The 18,579-nt window shown below is 50.8% G+C and overlaps 6 protein-coding genes across 6 annotated transcripts; 3 read left to right on the top strand and 3 right to left on the bottom strand.

Annotated features, from left to right (window-relative positions):
• Positions 1–621: 621 nt before the first annotated feature.
• Positions 622–2,286, top strand: J7337_003237 (uncharacterized protein; the record flags this gene model as incomplete). The annotated part of the gene is made up of 4 exons (XM_044820954.1): positions 622–770; positions 818–1,009; positions 1,059–2,034; positions 2,083–2,286. 4 exons carry the CDS (start codon positions 622–624, stop codon positions 2,284–2,286), a joined length of 1,521 nt encoding a protein of 506 aa, XP_044685254.1.
• A 257-nt stretch (positions 2,287–2,543) lies between these two features.
• Positions 2,544–3,837, bottom strand: J7337_003236 (uncharacterized protein; the record flags this gene model as incomplete). Its single annotated transcript, XM_044820953.1, has 2 exons — positions 2,544–3,549; positions 3,593–3,837. The coding sequence occupies 2 exons, from the start codon at positions 3,835–3,837 to the stop codon at positions 2,544–2,546; spliced, it is 1,251 nt and encodes a 416-aa protein (XP_044685253.1).
• A 347-nt stretch (positions 3,838–4,184) lies between these two features.
• J7337_003235 (uncharacterized protein) lies at positions 4,185–5,825 on the bottom strand (the record flags this gene model as incomplete). Its single annotated transcript, XM_044820952.1, has 2 exons — positions 4,185–5,567; positions 5,619–5,825. 2 exons carry the CDS (start codon positions 5,823–5,825, stop codon positions 4,185–4,187), a joined length of 1,590 nt encoding a protein of 529 aa, XP_044685252.1.
• A 972-nt stretch (positions 5,826–6,797) lies between these two features.
• On the top strand, positions 6,798–8,785 carry J7337_003234 (uncharacterized protein; the record flags this gene model as incomplete). The annotated part of the gene is made up of 3 exons (XM_044820951.1): positions 6,798–6,804; positions 6,853–7,604; positions 7,649–8,785. 3 exons carry the CDS (start codon positions 6,798–6,800, stop codon positions 8,783–8,785), a joined length of 1,896 nt encoding a protein of 631 aa, XP_044685251.1.
• Positions 8,786–9,079: 294 nt separating this feature from the next.
• J7337_003233 (uncharacterized protein) lies at positions 9,080–12,256 on the bottom strand (the record flags this gene model as incomplete). The annotated part of the gene is made up of 1 exon (XM_044820950.1): positions 9,080–12,256. One exon carries the CDS (start codon positions 12,254–12,256, stop codon positions 9,080–9,082), a length of 3,177 nt encoding a protein of 1,058 aa, XP_044685250.1.
• A 4,369-nt stretch (positions 12,257–16,625) lies between these two features.
• Positions 16,626–18,236, top strand: J7337_003232 (uncharacterized protein; the record flags this gene model as incomplete). The annotated part of the gene is made up of 1 exon (XM_044820949.1): positions 16,626–18,236. One exon carries the CDS (start codon positions 16,626–16,628, stop codon positions 18,234–18,236), a length of 1,611 nt encoding a protein of 536 aa, XP_044685249.1.
• Between the last annotated feature and the right edge of the window lie 343 nt (positions 18,237–18,579).

Here is an 18,579-nt window from a genome sequence, read left to right as displayed (position 1 = left end):
GCATGTCACGGCGCTTGTTTAAACCCTGTATAAGGCGTTTCTTAACCCACCTTTCTCTGCCTCCCATTGGCGCGCTTGTCCTCCTCCGCAGCACGAGACCCTTCTCGGCCGGGAGATCCAAGTCCGGAAGTTCTTCTCCACTAACTTTAGAGACTCTGCTTCGCCTAACCCTGTGTAAGTGAACCAGAAAACTTTGCGCACCAGTCATAGAAACAAACCGGTACGCGTAGCGGTACAGAGCCGCACTTTTTGTGCGCTCCAATCGGAAGGGATCGCGGGGTTTCTTATAATCTCCGCGTTGACAGGTCAAAGATATCAACTCCACTGGGTACATCGCTTGCTTCGCTCCTCGTCAAATCCCCATGGGACAATGACCCGCTGTAGACCCCGTATTTCGTCAAACTAGAGTTGACTCACCCCATGGAGAAGAAAAGCATAGTTCACTCAAACTTGCTTTGGGTCTCGATGGATGATCCTTTTTCTAAAGTTCCTCTTGACGCGCTCGGGTACTCGGAACGACCCCCTTGCAATAATACCATGGACTGACATGTATAAATACACCCACCCACTAAACCTCCTCCCTCAGTTTGATCAGTAAATAAACCCACCATCATCGACATCATGGCTCTTCCACCAAAGTGGTATCAGTTCCTCGTTTCCGTGTTTGCCTCTCTAGGCTCTCTTCTCTACGGTTATGATCTCGGTGTAATCGCCGAGGTCATTGCCTCTGGGAACTTCAAGAGCAAGTTTGGCGATGATCCCAATGCTACGTACGCTCATCTCCTCGCTGTATGAGAGCTGAAGCTAATGAGTGCAGTGGTGCTGTTGTGTCTGTGTTCACGGGCGGTGCTTTCTTTGGTGCCATGTTCGCTGGTTATGCTGGTGATCGTCTCGGAAGAAAATGGACAATCATGATCGGTGCTTTGATCTTTATTCTGGGTGGTAGTCTTCAGACTGCTGCTGATCACATCAACTACCTCTACGCGGGCCGCTGTCTCGCTGGTCTTGGGTATGTCTCCCCAGAACCCCCCATATGATATACAAACTAACACTCTCAGTGTCGGTTTTCTCGTCATGATCGTTCCCGTGTACCAAGGAGAGCTCTGCCATCCTGACATTCGTGGCCGTGTAACAGCCCTCCAGCAATTCATGCTCGGCATCGGTGCCCTCGTCGCCACAGCAATTGGCTACGGAACATACACTGGCATCGGCGACGACAACTCAGGCCAATGGCGTATCCCCCTTGGTATCCAGAACCTGCCCGCCGTGATTCTCGCCGCTTTGATCCTCTTCTTCCCCGAGTCTCCTCGTTGGTTGATTGACCACGGCCGCGCTGACGAGGGTCTTCAGACGCTCGCCAAACTCCACGCGCACGGTGATATCAACGATACTTGGGTGCGTGCCGAGTTTGACCAGATCCAGGAGCGTCTTGCGATGGAGCATGAGGCTTCTGCCAAGAGCTACAGTGAGCTCTTCACTGACAGGTCGTGTTTCCGACGTCTGTGGCTTGCCATCTCTGTGCAAGTCGCTGCGCAAATGACTGGTGTTAGTGCTATTCAGTACTACTCTGTCGAAATCTACGCCAAGATCGGTATCAAGGGTGACGAGACCCTTCGATACCAGATGATCTCGTCCGTCATCGCCCTGGTCGCTCAGTTCATCTGCATGCTCGTCATTGACAGAACCGGACGTCGCTGGCCTTTGATCGGCGGCAACATTCTCAACTGCATCACTTTCATCATCGCAACTGTTCTTCTCGCCAGTTTCCCTCCTGGATCCGAGAACACTGGCGGTGGTGCCGCTGGATGGGGCTTTATCGTCGTTACATGGATCTACAACTTCTCCTTCAGCGCTACATGTGGTCCCCTGTCTTGGATCATCCCCGCTGAGATCTTCGACATGAAGACCCGTGCTAAAGGTGTGTCATTGGCTACTATGATGTCCTTCGCTTTCAACACCATGATTGGCCAGACTACCTCTGTCGCTCTTGATGACAAGCACGGCATTGGCTGGAGATGGTATATCCTCTTCATTGTAAGTTCTTCCCCTCACTCTCGCTGGTGAATTATGCTGATAACCCAGGTCTGCAACTTTACCAACGCGGTCTACTTCTGGGCTATTCTCCCTGAGACCGCCAATCGACCCCTTGAGGAAATGCGATATCTCTTCACCGAGGCCCCCTTGTTCGTTCCTCTTATGGACGAGGCCAAGTTTGCTGCTGGTCAGGACCTCGAGCGCCGCGTCGAGAAGGCTGAGCAGACGCAAGAGCTTGAGCACCAAGAGTAGAGAACTATTAGAAGGAGATCTCGTTGTATACGGCTCAACCATGAAGTTGCTGAATAGATAATCTAAGAATCAACTTATATTAACTTGCCTGTCATTGTGTTTATCGAATCAGCTCCGTGCCATTGAGATATTGTCTGTTGATTCATTACTCATCTCTCACACAGTCCCCTGCTATATACCGACTATAGATTCAAACTGTCCGTTAAGCCCCGTAGTCCATATTACTCCAACATCCCAAGAAAACGCCCGTAAATTTCCTATCCCGCAAGTAACTCATCAGCAAACTCCCCAACCCTCTCCCTCAACTGATCCAAAACCCCCTCCTCCACCCAAAAATGTCCCGCCGTCTCAATCTCCCTCCCCCTAAACTGCGATCCCATCTTGCCCTCCATCTTCGCCTTCCAACTTCTAAACTTCCCCACAGGCGCAAACCCATCTTCATCCCCAAAGATCACAAGTGACGAATTCCTAATCAGCTTTTCTTCAGCCGCTACATCCTGGGGATCCTTGTTCTTCACTAACGCTGACGGGAGAAGTGACATGGTCGCTAGGTGTGTAACCACGCCTTGGGGAGGTGAGATCATGAGGTAAGCAGGTCGTGGCATGGTGAGATCCGTAATACGAGGGAGATGCTCTCCTGGCTCAGGCGGTACGACAGCCGTAGGTGGATTTTGCGAAACGTTTCTCGAATGTCTCCCAGCTCGAGCCTTGGCGATGAAATCGTGAACACCCTTTCTAAACCTCTCATCGTCCAGCGAAAAGCTTCTCCTGGCACTGGAATGACTTCGTCGTGGACTCCCACTCTCGTCGCCCCCAATTCTTACACCTCGCTTGCTCCTCCCCCGCGCTGACCCCTCCATCATTGCGGCACGGGCACTCGCAAGCACGATGTTCTGCTGCTCAGCAAGATGCGCAGCTCGAAGTCGAACTTCTGCGGCGTCGGATCCTGCGATGGGCGATATGAACGGCTGGAGAATTGCGTCGAGGGGTGGGATCAGCGTTACGACCATTCCGCCGTAGGAGTAACCTCCCATAAGCAAGATTGGTCGTGGTCGAGGTGCTGAAGTGACAACTGCGTCGAGACTAATCGGCGCTTCTAACCTTGTCGGCGTGGAGGGTTCGCTGTGGAGGGTATTGTCGATGTGCGGTCGGAAGGGATCAAGGTCGTGAACGTAGTGTAGAACAAAAGCGACAACGGTAGCATAATCGTCTCGTTCGGGTTTCGCAGTCCATGAAGTCCGTCCCGCAGATCCATGTGCACCTCTACACAATCAGCTCCAGCTCCCCAGACCGAAGAATCACCTACCGAAAGTTAAAAGTCCCTACTAAGAACCCCTTCCGTAGTAACTGCGCAGCTGCCGCTCCAACCACAGGGTCATCATAGCATCCTCCCATAGGCGCATAAGGATGAGCAACCACAGCAGCATGTTTCAGCCATGTTGGAGCTTTGGGATTCGCGGACAGTGAGAGAGGATGATAGATTCGACAGTCGAGGGTGATGCCATCGTGGATGCTGGGGAGGGTTAGTGTGAGTGTTGGTTCTGGAAGCATTTTGGCCGTGTCATGACATGGTGAGAGGGTTCAATTGGGTTTGGAGAAGCAGGAAATGGGAAAGATTGCGGATGACATGGGATTGTGTAAGATAAGCTGGCGTTACGTCAATGGAAGAGCTGGCGCACAGACGGGGAAAAAGAGCCGAGATCCGTGACAATCACAAGTAAAAATAGCACGCCTCAACCACGTGGCTTACATGTAAATGTCACAACGACGGTCAATTGAAGCACATAACAAGAAACACACTGTTCCCTTGCTTACCGTTAGCCCTATAAAAGGCTGATAGCAAAGGAAAACATGCTATTAATGCTCATACATAGGTATCGTCTATATCAAATCTAATCTCATTGGGCCTTCTTCTCTCCCGCATCCTTTGCCCTCTGTCTCCTCCTCTGAATCCACCCTCTAAGCTCATTAATAAGTCCCATAACCAATGGAACACCCACCGGTCCCAGCAGCGGTAAATACACCGCTATCTTATGCTCATCAGGGAAGTATAGCTGTCCAACCATGCTCTTCTCGAAAAACGCTCGCTCTGCCTCTTCCTCTGCGATTCTAGCGTGCAAGAGTCCAGAGGGAGCGCCGAGACTGGCACATGCTTGTTGAAGATGCTCCATTGTTGAAGCAACTCCATCGGCGACACTGTGGGGAATTGAGATTGAGGGGAGGGCGAGAGACAGACGGGCGAGAGAACCGAGAGTTGATGAGGCGCGGAGGAGGAGATCTGCTGAGCGGATGCGGGAGAGGGTGGATAGTCGTAGTGGGAGGGAACCTGACTGAGGTGTACCCAGGAGTGACAGCAAATGTCCAGTGAATGTGAGCATTGGCTGCTTGAGTGTCTCACTGGATACATGCGTCGTTGTCTCGGGTAGCGAAAGCAAGTATACACTGCCCCATTGGGGAAACATCCACGACTGTGACGTCTCTGTCTCCGAATCAAGGCCAATCTTCTGGTCGCCAATGTAGATAACAAAGTTGACGGTCGGAGCACCCGCAATTGAAGGAGACAGAGGCCATTCAGCAGCATTGATGAAAGATGCTAGGTCCTCCTTACTCAACACCTGCGATTGAGCACCGGGCGTCGCATACAGCTGAACCTGAGTATCAATAGTAAAGTTATGAATTGGGCCTAGGACATCAAGCATCGGCTTCATGTACTCCTCGATCGCCTTCTCAATATCCCACGTGCTCGGTGCTGCGCCGGCTGTGAATAGGGAGAAGGTAAGATGGTATGTTGGCGAGTATCGTAGAGATCGTGTAGTTCGCTTTGACAACCTGTCGACGACCTCGGGGGTCAAGCCTTGAGGTTTCGCATCGGGGGCTGAAGATGTCGATAGGAGGTATGAAATGATGGATTGTTCTTCGGAGAATGTCGACTGTAGCTCGTTTGCGATGTATGTAGCGAGTGCGGAAGACGATGACGACGCAGAAGGGATTGCGTTGGAGGGATAACCGATGTTGAGGACAGCCGAGTCGGGGTCTAAAGTAGCAGAGTTGCTCTCGCCAGGCGCAAGTTGGATCGTGAGTGCGACATGGGAATCATCATCGGCGGCGGGCGAAGGCGAAGCGCCCCCCTTGGGAGCAAGTTGAAGACGCAGATGATGTCCCGAGAAGTCGTTATGGTCGTCAAGAGCATGCTGCGTCAACCGCACAAGATTCTGCGCCTCATTATCCTGCAGCGCATCCGCTTTCACAGAGATCTGAAGAGGAAACACAGGACGACAAGCCTACCCCTTCATTAGCCATCAACACCACATCACCATCAGGTTTCTGCTCACTTTTCCCTCAGCCCACTGCATCATCCCATCGAGAGGGAGATTCGCCCGGTATATCGTAGTAGTCTTCCACCATATCGGCACGCCCAAACACAGCACTATCAACCAAAAGGAGATGACGATACGGGTTCTCCTGTAAATGTCGGATTGTTTCTCGGGGGGCGGAGCGGACGGCGCCGCGGAAGTGTCTTTGACGTCGCCGGGCGCCATTATGCCGTTTTAATTGAGGTTGAGACGGGGATGGTGAAGAGGCTCTTATCAGAGCTCCCTGTCGATTTGGATCGATACGTGGAGGGATGGGGGAGCATAGCTACACGACATCACGATATCACGTGAGGTCGGGGAGTCCAAGGCCCGATGCCGATCATCTCCCATCTAAATCATTCAAGCTGGCAGCTGAACGTCTTGCTCCTCAATTGTATACATATCACGTATTTACTATTCTTTTGAAGATTAATTCCTCTTTTGTAAGCAATTGGAAGTTTGACGGGTCAGATTGGCTGGCTACGCTCCGTGTTGGGACGAATACACCTCGATAATCAACCTTTACAACGCCCAAAGCCCCTAACGTTTTCTTTGTGACCCTACCAAATTTAGCTTAAACAGAAGAACAAACTCTATTCTTCGTAACTGTTCTAGCCCTTCTATTCACTGTAGTTAATCGATCAACTGCCTCCAGCGCCGATCCAACACATCAACCCCTGCAAAGGCAGTGCTGACTGCATCTAGCAACGGGCGCTATCGTTACCAGATCGCCAGGAACCATTAACGATCCCTAATGCCAATCTCATCTTTTACTACATCCTCTGATATCTCAAAACTTCCCCAGATCCTCCCCGCATCAACTCAACTTGCTACGCCTCATTTTCCAGCCGAGGCACCACAGTTGCATACAACCTCAATTATAACAAGGTTGCAGAAATCTAGTTCAAATGGGGCAATTGTCTCGTGTTGGAGTGCCAGCTGGTACCCCCTTGGCGAAAACTGTAGCATTCATGAACCACCAACGAACTTGAATGCCAAGCAGTTATAGCGTTTATATAAACTCTCGGTCGTCGGTGCTTTAGTGGAGTTTGCGCTGTCGTCACCGTCTCTCTTATCGCTATCAGACCATCGACCCACGTACGTCAAGCGACTTTGACCCTTTCTTCAACATCAACTCTTTCTTTTGCATAAACAACAATGCCTCGTGAGTAAATCTACCGAATTGAATCTCAATCAGAATCTAACTGTTTAGTCCCCCTTTCAATAACTGCCCCTGCGGCCGCGGCATCGCTAGCATACTTGAATGCCCGATCGTCAACATGGTACGACCTCTTCCTCCTGCGCTGCGTAATCACCGCCGCTTCACGAATGTACTATCGCGAATGGACCGATCGCCTGAATCTATACTACCTCCTCGAAAACATAGCTACCAACTCTTCAACCTCTGGTCGCGCATTACTCATATTCGAGGGGAAACGTCTTTCGTATAAAGATGTTTACCAGCAGGTGCTGAAGTATGGCCAATGGCTAAAGAACGAGGGAGTCAAGAAAGGAGATATCGTAGCGCTCGACTTTCAAAACTCGGATTCGTATATCTTTGTATGGCTTGGCCTCTGGAGCATTGGAGCGAAGCCAGCGTTTTTGAACTATAACCTCTCTGGAGCCTCGTTGATCCATTGCTTGAAGGCTGCTACGACAAAGTTATGTATCGTGGATCCTAACGTCGAGGAGAATGTTGGACAAGACGTTCGTGATCAGCTGAAGGACATTCGCTTCATCATTCATACTCCTGAAGTTGAAGCGCAAATCGCTGCGACAGAAGGTATCCGCGTGCCGGACTCCGACCGATCCGAGAAGAGTCTTTCAAGCATGGCTATTCTCATTTACACCTCTGGAACGACCGGCATGCCCAAAGCTGCCATCGTGTCCTGGGGAAAGTTGATCGTTGCTGGCTCAATGTCCGAACAACTCCTTGACCGATCAAAAGGCGACATCATGTACTCCGTAAGTCTTCCCCCCCATCTTCTCAAACCAAGCTAACCCTCCAGTCAATGCCCCTATATCACTCCTCTGCAACAATCTTCTCCTTCAGCGCAACTCTCCTCTCAGGGAGCACCCAAGCCCTGGGCCGCAAATTCTCGACTAAGACCTTCTGGAATGAAGTCCGCGACTCAGGCGCAACATCAATCCTCTACGTCGGCGAGACCCTGCGGTACTTACTCGCCGCACCACCGCAGCACGATCCTGAAACAGGTGAATGTCTCGACAAGAAGCACAACGTCAAAGTAGCTTTTGGAAACGGTTTAAGACCAGATATCTGGAATGAATTCAAAGAACGTTTCGGCGTTGAGGGAATCTGTGAATTCTACGCTGCCACAGAAGGAACCTTTGCGACCTTCAACCTTAGCAAAAACGACTACGCCGCTGGCGCAATCGGTCGCAATGGCTGGGTATACAACCTAATCATGAGCTTCTCCGTCGCTCTGGTAGAAGTCGATTGGGAAACTGATCTGCCCAAGCGCAACCCCGACACAGGGCGCTGCTACAAAGCTCGTACCGGCGAACCAGGTGAAATGCTCTTCCGTCTACCGTCAGGGAACCCATTTGGTCGCTTCCAAGGCTACTACAACAATCGCGCAGCTACAGAAGCAAAAGTCCTTCGCGATGTATTTAGTAAAGGCGATACCTGGTTTCGCACAGGCGATGTCGTGAGGTGGGATAGCGATGGACGCATTTACTTCCACGATCGTATAGGCGATACATTCCGCTGGAAGGGCGAGAATGTTTCCACCGCCGAAGTCAGTGATGCACTATGTAAACACCCCTCCGTCAAAGAAGCAAACGTATACGGTGTATCGCTTCCCCATCACGATGGAAGAGCAGGTTGTGCAGCAGTCCACTTATCCTCTGATCCTACTGCAGAGACAATGCAGGACATAGCTACTCACGTGCGCGCTGAGTTGCCCAAGTTCGCGAGACCGTTGTTCTTGAGAATCATGAGTGAGCTCGGCGGTGGGCAGATCACGGGGACTATGAAGCAGCAGAAACATGCGCTGCGAGAAGCAGGTGTTGATCCAACTGGTGATAAGAGTCTTGGGGAGATATACTGGCTCAAGGAGGAGAGCTATGTGCCGTTTACGGAGAAGGATTGGAGAGAGCTTCAGGGTGGAAAGGCGAAGCTGTAAGAAGTTGCATATAGATCGGATACCCATTGTATAGTTAATTAGCATGATTTCAAGTATCGTTGTATAGAATGGCGCATATGAAACAGGATCGAGGTTTGGTGAATGTTTAACAAATGAACTCATCAGACGTGATGATAATGCTATCTACTATGAAGTGTTATGTCCATCATCAAATGCTTCATATACGCTCCTACAAAATCCACCTCTTCTACAGGTCGTGACTGGATTCATTACATGTCACAATATTTTCGCCGAGTCCATCCCTAGCTCGCTTGATAAGTCGCCTTGGTCAGCTTATGATCCTGCTATTCCCAGACCAACACGCTGTTGGCCTTGTCCGCTTGTGTAGCTTGGCCCCATGCCATTTCCACCAGCTGCTGTGCCTGTTCGTTCTCTCATCCTCCTACCCTCCATCAAGCCTCGAAGACCTCGCTTCTGTAGGCCAATTACACTGCTTAGTTCACCATTCCATACAAAGTTGTCGCGTTCGCTGCCTCCAATCTCCGAGGAACTCCACTCTGAACCGCTCTGGCTTGTTGTAGCAGATAGCTCATCGCTGGATGGTCTGCTCAGTTGTTGCACATTGGTGTTGAGCGTCAGGCCCTCAGTACGAGTCTGAAGATCCGATGAGAAACTGTCGCCAGGGGTATGTCCCAGAGAAAAGTCGGAAGTGTTAGTAGGCGAGCCCACAGGATCCAGAGTTCCAACAAAGAAATTGGGGTTGAGGGATCCATCAATGCCTCGGCCACCGCCAGCTGCCATGGCTGTAGCATTGAAAACAGCCGCAGCGTTGCGACTGTCGAGCAAGGCGTGAAGTCGCTCGACTACAGCCTCCAATAGTCCGTCAATACGGTACGGTCGGGCGATCTGGAGTAGCGAGCAAAGGATCTGGGGGGTGCAAAGAGGAGATGTCGGAGGTGGGAGAGAGCTCGTGTAGAGGAAGTGAAGCAGCGCCTGGATCGTAAGATATGTGTGTGGGAGGTAAAGACATCTCGGTCGTGAGTTTGGCGGTAGTGAGTGAGGTGTAGGCGCCGCGTTAATGTTCGTCGGGTTGGCCTCATGGCTCATGGCGCCTGTGGTGAAACTTGAAGCTGCGGTGCTTGAAGCGGCACCAGAAGAGCTCAGTGACGAGCCAACAGTGCTAATCATGGAGGATGAGCTGTCTGCTACCCTCGAGTTCGGTGTGATTGTGATGGCCGATGCGCGTAATGGGTTGCTTGAGAGACCAGATCTAAGAGTCATGGCATCGCTCCCATCCTGTGTCGCCGTTCCCTCCCGTAGAAGTTGCACGAAATAAGGTCCCCATCGTCGTCCGACGATTCTCGAGTTGACTGGAATACGCTCGCCACCGATGCACAGAATATCCATATCGGCAAGTTCGCGCATGGCGAATGACTTCTCGCCAAGCTCCTCGCTCGCCCTTGAGTGGTATCGTCCACCCGCTGTGTATCCTGCTTTGCGCGCCAAACTCAGACCAGGCCCAGCATAAGGGCTGCTGGCTGAGATGAAACCTGAAAGTGGACTTGTCTTGCGGGGATTGTCGTAAAAGCCAAATGCTTCCAACTCGACCATGCACACATTGGAAAAGTTGATACGTCGATGATTATAGTCATCGACGAGACTCCTTTTCCTATTGCCCAAGATCACAAATGTGTTTCGGCGGTTCCATAAAACTCCACGATTCCAGCTTCCCTGGCTGAACACACTTCCTCCGGCATCGATACGACTCCATGTCAAGGTTCGCAGATCTAGAGCCCAGAGCGCATATTCTTGTCGAGATGAGGTTAGGTACGTGCCACTGACGACAAAATGGGTATCGATAACTCCGCCGTTCGGGAATCGCAATCCTGGTGGTGAATAGTTGCCTGACATTGGCCGCTCTGTGAGAGTACCGTCAGGCGCCCGGATTTGTAGCTCGAGCTTAACGTCCAAGAAGTTATAATTGCAGTAAATCAACATCGAAGCCCCTGGTTCACGGGCTTCTTGGCTGATACCTCCATCGTGACGTTGCATACCGTTCGATTGTCGGCGGCCGAGTTTGGAAGCCACTGAAGGCGGAAGAGGGGCAGTCACACTCCTATATGCGCCCCAGCTTCTGTCGAGAGGCTGTGTTGAGGTCCATTTCAGGCTTCGCAAGTTGAAGACACTGATCTGCTCAATGTAATTGTTTCTGCCATCCTGTCCACCAACAATGACCATTTCTGCACCACCTGAACCATCAATATTAATGCCGATTCGGCCCTCATTAGGGTTGCCAGTCGAAGGATTATGTTGTAAAGCAGAAAGAGGAGCGCGGTGCGAAGAAAAGGTGGCAGATGAAGGAAGGATGCAGGCGCAATGGGCGTAGCGGCCCTGGGGAGGGTCTTGTGTCGGAATAAAGGTCCAGGCTCTGGTGTTGACGTCGTAGATGTAGATATCAGACATGACAGTGATTTCGGGTTGCTGCTGGTCACCACCAGGAGGCTGGTTAGGGGCAGGTGACATGCCACCGTAACAAACCATCTTGGTGTCACCCAAAGCGCACATGGAGTGGAAGTATCGAGGTGGTGGAACGTCGCCTGTTGTTTCCAGCTTCGTCCAGTGTCGACGAATCAGATCCAACTCGTACATATCCGATGTCAGAGGCGCAGGTCGGCTTCTAGACAGGATCCGGCCTCCAAACACATAGAGCTTGTCGCCCAGGATGGTAGTTGTAGCTCCGACTAGGGCATGGGGCTCACGTCCAGTCGTTCGGTGAACATTGCACATAAGACCGGACAAGTGTGTTGAAGGGCCATTGGAAGGTCCGCCTACAGGGGTTGCCCGTTGAGCGACATTGGGTGATGGACCAGCAGAAGCTGATCCAGTACCTCTGGGCTTCAGGCCGTCGGGTTGTTCTTGCGAGTCATATCTGGAGGCACTCGACACACTGCTCATGCTATTATTGGCTTCGTGGGCGCCATATGGGTGCTGCGGTGGCGCAGATGCTGACTCCATAGTGCTTGATCGGCTATCAAAGAAACTTTCTGTCTTCGGGGGCGGTGTCGGTAGTGGTGAGGTCGAAGGTGACGGATCGAAGAACTTGGGTGAAGGAATCTGCCCCTCTGGCACACTAGGCAGATTGGGGGAGGTCGAATCTTGAGGATGTATAGATTCTTGATACGGCGGCGACCGCGGTAGAGGCTTCGACAAACTATACTGAAGGGTCAAGTTTCGAGCATGCTGAGGAGGCGCTTCGCTTGCGGGGGGTGCACTCGAGGTGGAGGAATGAGCGGAGTGTAGACTTCCGGATGAGCTCTTTAAGTGCAACCGTGAAGGACTTCTCGAGAGCTTGACTGAAGGTAGCTTTCGAATTCCTCGATAGACGCCAGCAAGAAGATCGGGGGTATATCGGCCGGTCGGCTTTTCGTCGTTAACGAGATCGGGGAAACGAGAAGGAGGTTCGTCGCCTGCTGAATCCTGACGGATTGTTAGTTCTGGAGAATCAACCATGATGCTCTGCTTGAGGATCGTGAATAGCGAAACATGAGGCGATTGTAGTGCAGCAGTTTGCGATGGGCGGGGAGGAGTAAAGGAGCTTGAACAAAGGGCTGACCAAATAGGAAGTAGACGCAGCAGCAGCAGTAGTAGTCGAGGACCCAGGCCAGAGACAACGGGAGCCAAGGCAATGGAAACGCCCGAGACGTTGCGCTGGAGATCGTGAGTTCGATCCGGTGAGAAGAGAACAGGGGCGTCACCGCCAAAGACTGGGTCCCGAGGTCACTTCACGACAGGGCCAGCCAGATGGACAGGGCCAGGGAGGGGATTGCGAGGAGCCGGACGCTGATCAGAAAACGTGGGAGGACTGAAGCGTTCGTCAAGGTCACGTCAACGAGATACAAGGAGCACTAAACGAGGAGAGTAGCGGGCGGGCGGATAGAGTCGTGGCGGTTGTTGGTCGCGGGGGAAGAGGCTCCGTCTGGAGACAGGACCGAGATGGTCAACCAAAGGAGGATAAGAACGACAGGGACGGGGCGGGACGGACACGACAAGACAGGATAGGACAAGGGCAGGGCCACGCGGTGGAGGCCAGGGAAGACGAAAAAGGCCAAGGGACAGAGGAGGAGACGATGGAGACGGAATACGGCGTACGTACAGCAACTAGATGCTGGGAGGCCAAGGCTAGGTCGTTAATTTCGTGTGAGTCGCAAGGAGAGAGAGAGAAAACTGGTGATGTACGGATACGGATAAGGAAGCGGTAGGTAGGGTTCAGGAGGTTGGAGAAACAGAACGGTCCAGTCCAGAATCAGAAGCCGTAAACGTAACCGTAACCGTAACCCAAGTCACCTGCAGATATGCAATGCAAGGCGACCAGTGAGTGGCACGCACCACGCACGGCACAGTATGTATGTATGGCTCCTCTCTCCCGTCTTTTTTCCTTTATTCCTCCTTGCGTGGTGACTGGGCCGGCATATGCCAGGGACAAAGGCCCTGAAGTCGTGATGAAGGGGATTGAACCAATGCAGTGTCAAGGTCAAGGTGGAAAGACTGGAGTTGACAAGGGGACATGGCATTTGGCAGCTGAGTGGGGTGCACGGACACCAAAAGTTAAGGAGAAGGGTTCAGTTCAAAAAGATAGTGAGTGTGGGTGGTGTGGCCTATGGAGTGATGCATGTGACGCTGAGAATAGAGCGCAGCATAATACTTGGCAAATATGCATATTCTGTTTCGCATCTTTTGATTGTACACACGTATTGTTTCTATGTTTGTTTGATGCTCAATTCCTGCATCTGCATCTGCATCTGCATCTGCAGCCTCTGAATGTCTCTCGTAATGGTCCCCTACAAAGTGGAAGCGGATCTTTGGGCTGTCGACAGTTGTCAACTTAGGCCAAAGTTTATTAGCTCCTGGCGCAGACTTGGTTTCGGATACAGGGGACACGACAAAGCTTCTGGAACCGAATCCTTGAGAACGAGATCGACTATGACGACAAAGGGGTTTCGATGGGGATGTTTCAGATAGACCACGCACGTTGTAAAAACTCCCGCGGAGATATTCTTTTCCTCTTGTCGGGAACTTCCGTCTCTTTTTTCTTTCTGTGACTGCTGATAGATTCAGGAGTCGAGGCAACATGACATTTTGCTCAAGCGCTTCGAGTTGGGACGAACCAACCAATGGTACACTCCACTCCAGCGACTGCATAATCGACCCAACTGCGGCACATTTGCAAGCGAATCGCCCAACACAACCCTCCTCCACTGCCACTGCCACTGCCCTGGGCCCTTAGGTTCCTTTGCTGACTGAGCACTAACGGAGACACAAACACAAACACAAACACGCGGCTCAGGGGAAAGAACTGGGATCGACATAATGAATGCCTGGTAATAATAGCAAGCACTTTTTATTACTACAGTCCGCAGGGGTATCAAATGTGCATTTCCGCGATTTTTTAGGTATTTCTTGCCACAACAGAATTAATAACACTAATAAGATATCATATATTTAGTATATCTATAGAGATAATACTGGACTGATCTACAAGCAGATCAGTTAAGATTGGCTATAAAAATCCTTAGTTAGAAGTACCGATTTTACATTTGATCCCCCTGGGGGCTGTATAGCTCCAGGTCTTATAGAAACGGCTTGTCACCGTTTCGTCCTTAATGTTAGAAATCATGGTAAAGGAGAATTATCGTCAAGGGTCAATTCTGAACCATCACCACGGTCCCAAGGTTCTAAACGCGTTACGTATATCGACCGGGCCCCCCTAACAAAATACTTAACAGCGCCTAGAAGGCTAGTGGAAGGAGCTGGGCTTTTTAGTGACATGGGGTCCCCTGTTTTGAACCCAGATAGCTGGGTTCGTGAGATGTCATCACCAACCAACAGGGGCAAGGAGACAACTTGTCTACTGGTAGCTCGTTCATAAATTGTCGATTGCGCATAAAACCAATTGATGGATTGATATTATTTGGTTACTCCCGAATTTGAAACCACAATGACATTCTGTCCTTAAGATTCCTCCACGGTTGAGTTTGCTCTAACGTTAGATGGGGCGAAGCAAGAACCGCTGAGTACATCATGGTATACGAAGCTTGTCCAATCTTTATACCTTGCTGTGTTTCTTTGCCGGTACCATTGTTGACGTCTCAGCCCTGAGGGGTTTCTAATCCATCGCTGAACTTCAAGAAGGCTCTCTCGTGCCTTGCATTAGTGCCCCATTCAATCGTTGTGAGGCAACATACACCACATACTGAAAACCAGTGAATGACAACATGAGGAGCCACAATTGGAACGATTGGGGTTAATCGACCTGCTCGGGCCGTAGATTCAGATAGAGTTGGATGCGGGGATACAAGAGCGCGACATTCCAACGGCGTCCGTTGAGGATATTCTGGGCTGGTGATTAGTGATCCACCAGCCATGAAGTCGTTCACAGGCATCGCGAAACGCCCCTGACCTTACAGAGTCAGGAGTACTAACATATCACTGAGATCTGCGTCTTGGTCCATGGCTTTCTCAATATTACCCCTTCAATGGGTTCTTTTCCCCGGTCGTACAACAAAGACATGCCTCGAGATAATGATTGACGATACCAATGGTACATAGGTGCTGACAGGACGGGATGTCACCAGCGGGACCTTGACTCAAAGACTTCGAGTCTCCCCATAGATCACCATTACGCTGCCGCCATGATGGATCTGCCCCGTTTCCGAAGTTTGTTTGCTAGGTCCGGTCCAAACCACCAGATATGAATGTGTGGAGATTTTGGTCCGGTCAGTGGCTGGCCGGGCACATTCGACAAGAGGAAACTGACTAGCTGTTGTTTGCTATAATAGTTAGTCTCGGTATCCAATATCCCAGATCCATAATGTGTGTTATGTGATTTGAACGTGGTAGTTGTGGCTGCTTATGCCACGCTATTATGATCAAGCAGATGACAAGGATACAACACGAACTGTCTCTCACATATCCTGTGCACACGATGCGAAGGACTTGATGGAACTCAAAGTACTTTATATTGTGGGATAGCATAGGAGCGGGGTTTTTCGCCCGCACCTGACTTGAGCTTCAATGCTCTGTCTGTGTTATCTCTTTGAGGTAACCATCGAGGGCTCTTGATGCCTTCAACGAATGGACTTGTAGGCAATATCAGAACAGCTATTTCGAGCTGCAACTAGACTGTACAGTCAACGTTTTGTTTCAGGGTAGTGAATCCTACGTCGATAAAGCATGGTCATAACCATGAAGAGGAAATGAGACCATGGACTACATTGGGCTTGGTCAGTTGTTACCGCAGACTCATCGAAGAAACCTGATACATAGCAGGGATTTGGTTTGTTTCTTATATTGCATCATATAACTGACGACTTATTCCCTTGGCACGTCGTGCATCCAACTGTCATATGGGCGTTTGATGATCTTTATGCTTATCCGCGGGTCAACGAAGCTCCGAGTCAGCTGTGGCTTTCTCGGTTTGGAGTTTCATGCTTGTAGATCAATCTCTAGCTATAATTTATACGATTATGAGTGCCTGGCACGAGAATTTCATATGGAATGGCAAACAAGACTGGCTGGGTTGTCGCAGCAAGCATGATGTCTGATAGCTACAGGTTAGCTCAGTCCAGACCCAGCAATTGAGCAAACAAGTTCACGAGGCAACTGCATTGAGATTCTACACTCCCGTCAACAAGAAAGTGATGATATTTCGATATTTGATGGTCGCGATGCAATCCGAGGCACCTATCATGACGAGCTTCGTAGTTGATGCGTTATCAAAGTGCATGTTGTCCCACCTTCCAATTACGACACTGGCTCCCGTATAATGTGGTCTCACTCAGCTTCAACCCCGCACTCACCATCACCAAAACAACATCACAAAATGCCCGTGTCAAAGGAAGTAGTCCAGGATATCCTCAAGGCGATCCCAGCCCGCATCCGCGGTCCAGGCGGTGCTGTCGCCGTCCTCTCAGATGGAGCCCTCGTTGACCAGCGCGTCTGGGGTTACGCCGACTTCAACCGCAGAATCCCCATGACGGATGATACGCTAATTCCCATATGCTCGATCTCAAAACAGATGCTCTGTGGATTGGTTGCAGACCTAGAAAAGAACCCCACGCCGAAATTGGCGGAGAAGGGAGACGTGAAGACGCAGTTTGAGGAGAAGTTGAAAGAGGTTCTTCCGGAGCTTGCCAAGACTGGAGAGTTGAAGATTGACCATTTGTGTAACAATCGATCTGGCATTCGCGACTACTGGGCTATCACGCTACTATGGGGTGCGAAGCCTGAGGATCCTTACTCTATTGCTGAGCACAATGAGAAGGTGTTGAAGACGATCAAGTCGACCCATTTCACACCCGGAACGGAGTACTCTTACTGCAACACCAACTTCAACATTGTAGCACGTGTCGTCGAAGCTACTACCGGGGAGTCGCTCTCAGATCTCCTTAATGCACGAATCTTTGGACCGGCTGGTATGGAGACTGCTCGGCTTGGTGCAGACACGGCGAAACTCCCACCGCCTTGCGTTGGATATGAGGGCGATGAGGACAGAGGTTATATTCCTGCCGAGAACCGCATCGAGTGGGCTGGCGACGCAGGTATCATCGCTTCACTCGGCGACATGATCGCTTACGAGTCGTTCCTCGATCGTAGCCTGTTCGATCCTACCAGCTGGTACCGCGCAATCTTCAAGCCTACATCTTTCACAGACGGTGTTCCTTCGATATACTCCCAGGGTCTTGGTCACAGTCAATACGGCAGTGTAGCTGGAATCGGCCACGGCGGCGCTCTTCGTGGTTTCAGACTTTATCGAGCTCATGTCCCAGAAGAGCGTCTTTCAGTTGTGGCCATGTTCAACCATGAAGCTGATGCTGCAACACTCGTCGAACATATCATCCAGACTACTCTGGCTCTTCAGAAGCCTCCACCACCTACACTTGTTGATGCATCACCTGCCTGGCCGGGTATCTATCTTGACGATGGAACTCAACTGGCTGTCACGATCAAGAATGGTAAAAAGGGACAGATCGTGGTGAACTACGCCAACTATGCTGAGCCCGTCAATCTGACGGACCCTGAACGTGGAGAATCTCGTGCGATGGTAGCTGTGGTCGATGGGGACAATCTTCGCATTCACCGCCTGAAGGAGAACAGAACCCTAAACGCAAAGCGCCTCAAGATTGGCGACACACCCGTTGACAACTCAGTTTTCACGGGAGACTTTTACTCCGAAGAGATTGGCTCAACATTCCACTGCGTGGACCAAGGTGGGCTCATGTTTGGTACGTTTGAGGGGTTCTTGGGTCATAGCCCGGCTCAGTTCATGAGATATCTTGGAGGGGACGTCTGGGCCCTTGCGAACCCGAGAGGTATGGATGCGAAGCCTCCTGGGGACTGGACGCTCGTATTCCATCGAGACGAGACGGGTGGTGTTACTGGAGTGACGATTGGATGTTGGTTGGCGAGGAAGATTGAGTTTGTGAAGAGGTGAGCTTGAAGCACTGGGGCAATAGAGTCTGGTTCGAGTTGGTTATTCTGTCGCAGTACAACAAGACAGCGTTTTCGTCGCTGGAGTTAGATACAAGAGTCACATAGCTTAACACTAGAAGTAAATCGACAGAGCTGCAAACATACCAACGTTCCTTATGCAATGCTTTCTTCTGATACAGCTCATGGGTATCTTGTGTATACAGGAAAAGTAATTAGAGGCATCGGTCTCAAAGCCAAAGATCTGAAGCATACACCACTTCAAAATATACAGCTTGGTGAACGGTCGCTTTCTTGAAGTCATGATACTCAGTCCGACTTTCATGCCGCCGAGGTTATGATGGATT

The sequence above is a fragment of the Fusarium musae genome, chromosome 2 (assembly GCF_019915245.1).
Source record: "Fusarium musae strain F31 chromosome 2, whole genome shotgun sequence".
Taxonomy (NCBI): domain Eukaryota; kingdom Fungi; phylum Ascomycota; class Sordariomycetes; order Hypocreales; family Nectriaceae; genus Fusarium; species Fusarium musae.
Note: the sequence above shows the minus strand (reverse complement) of the source record. Positions and strands in the feature narration are given on the sequence as shown.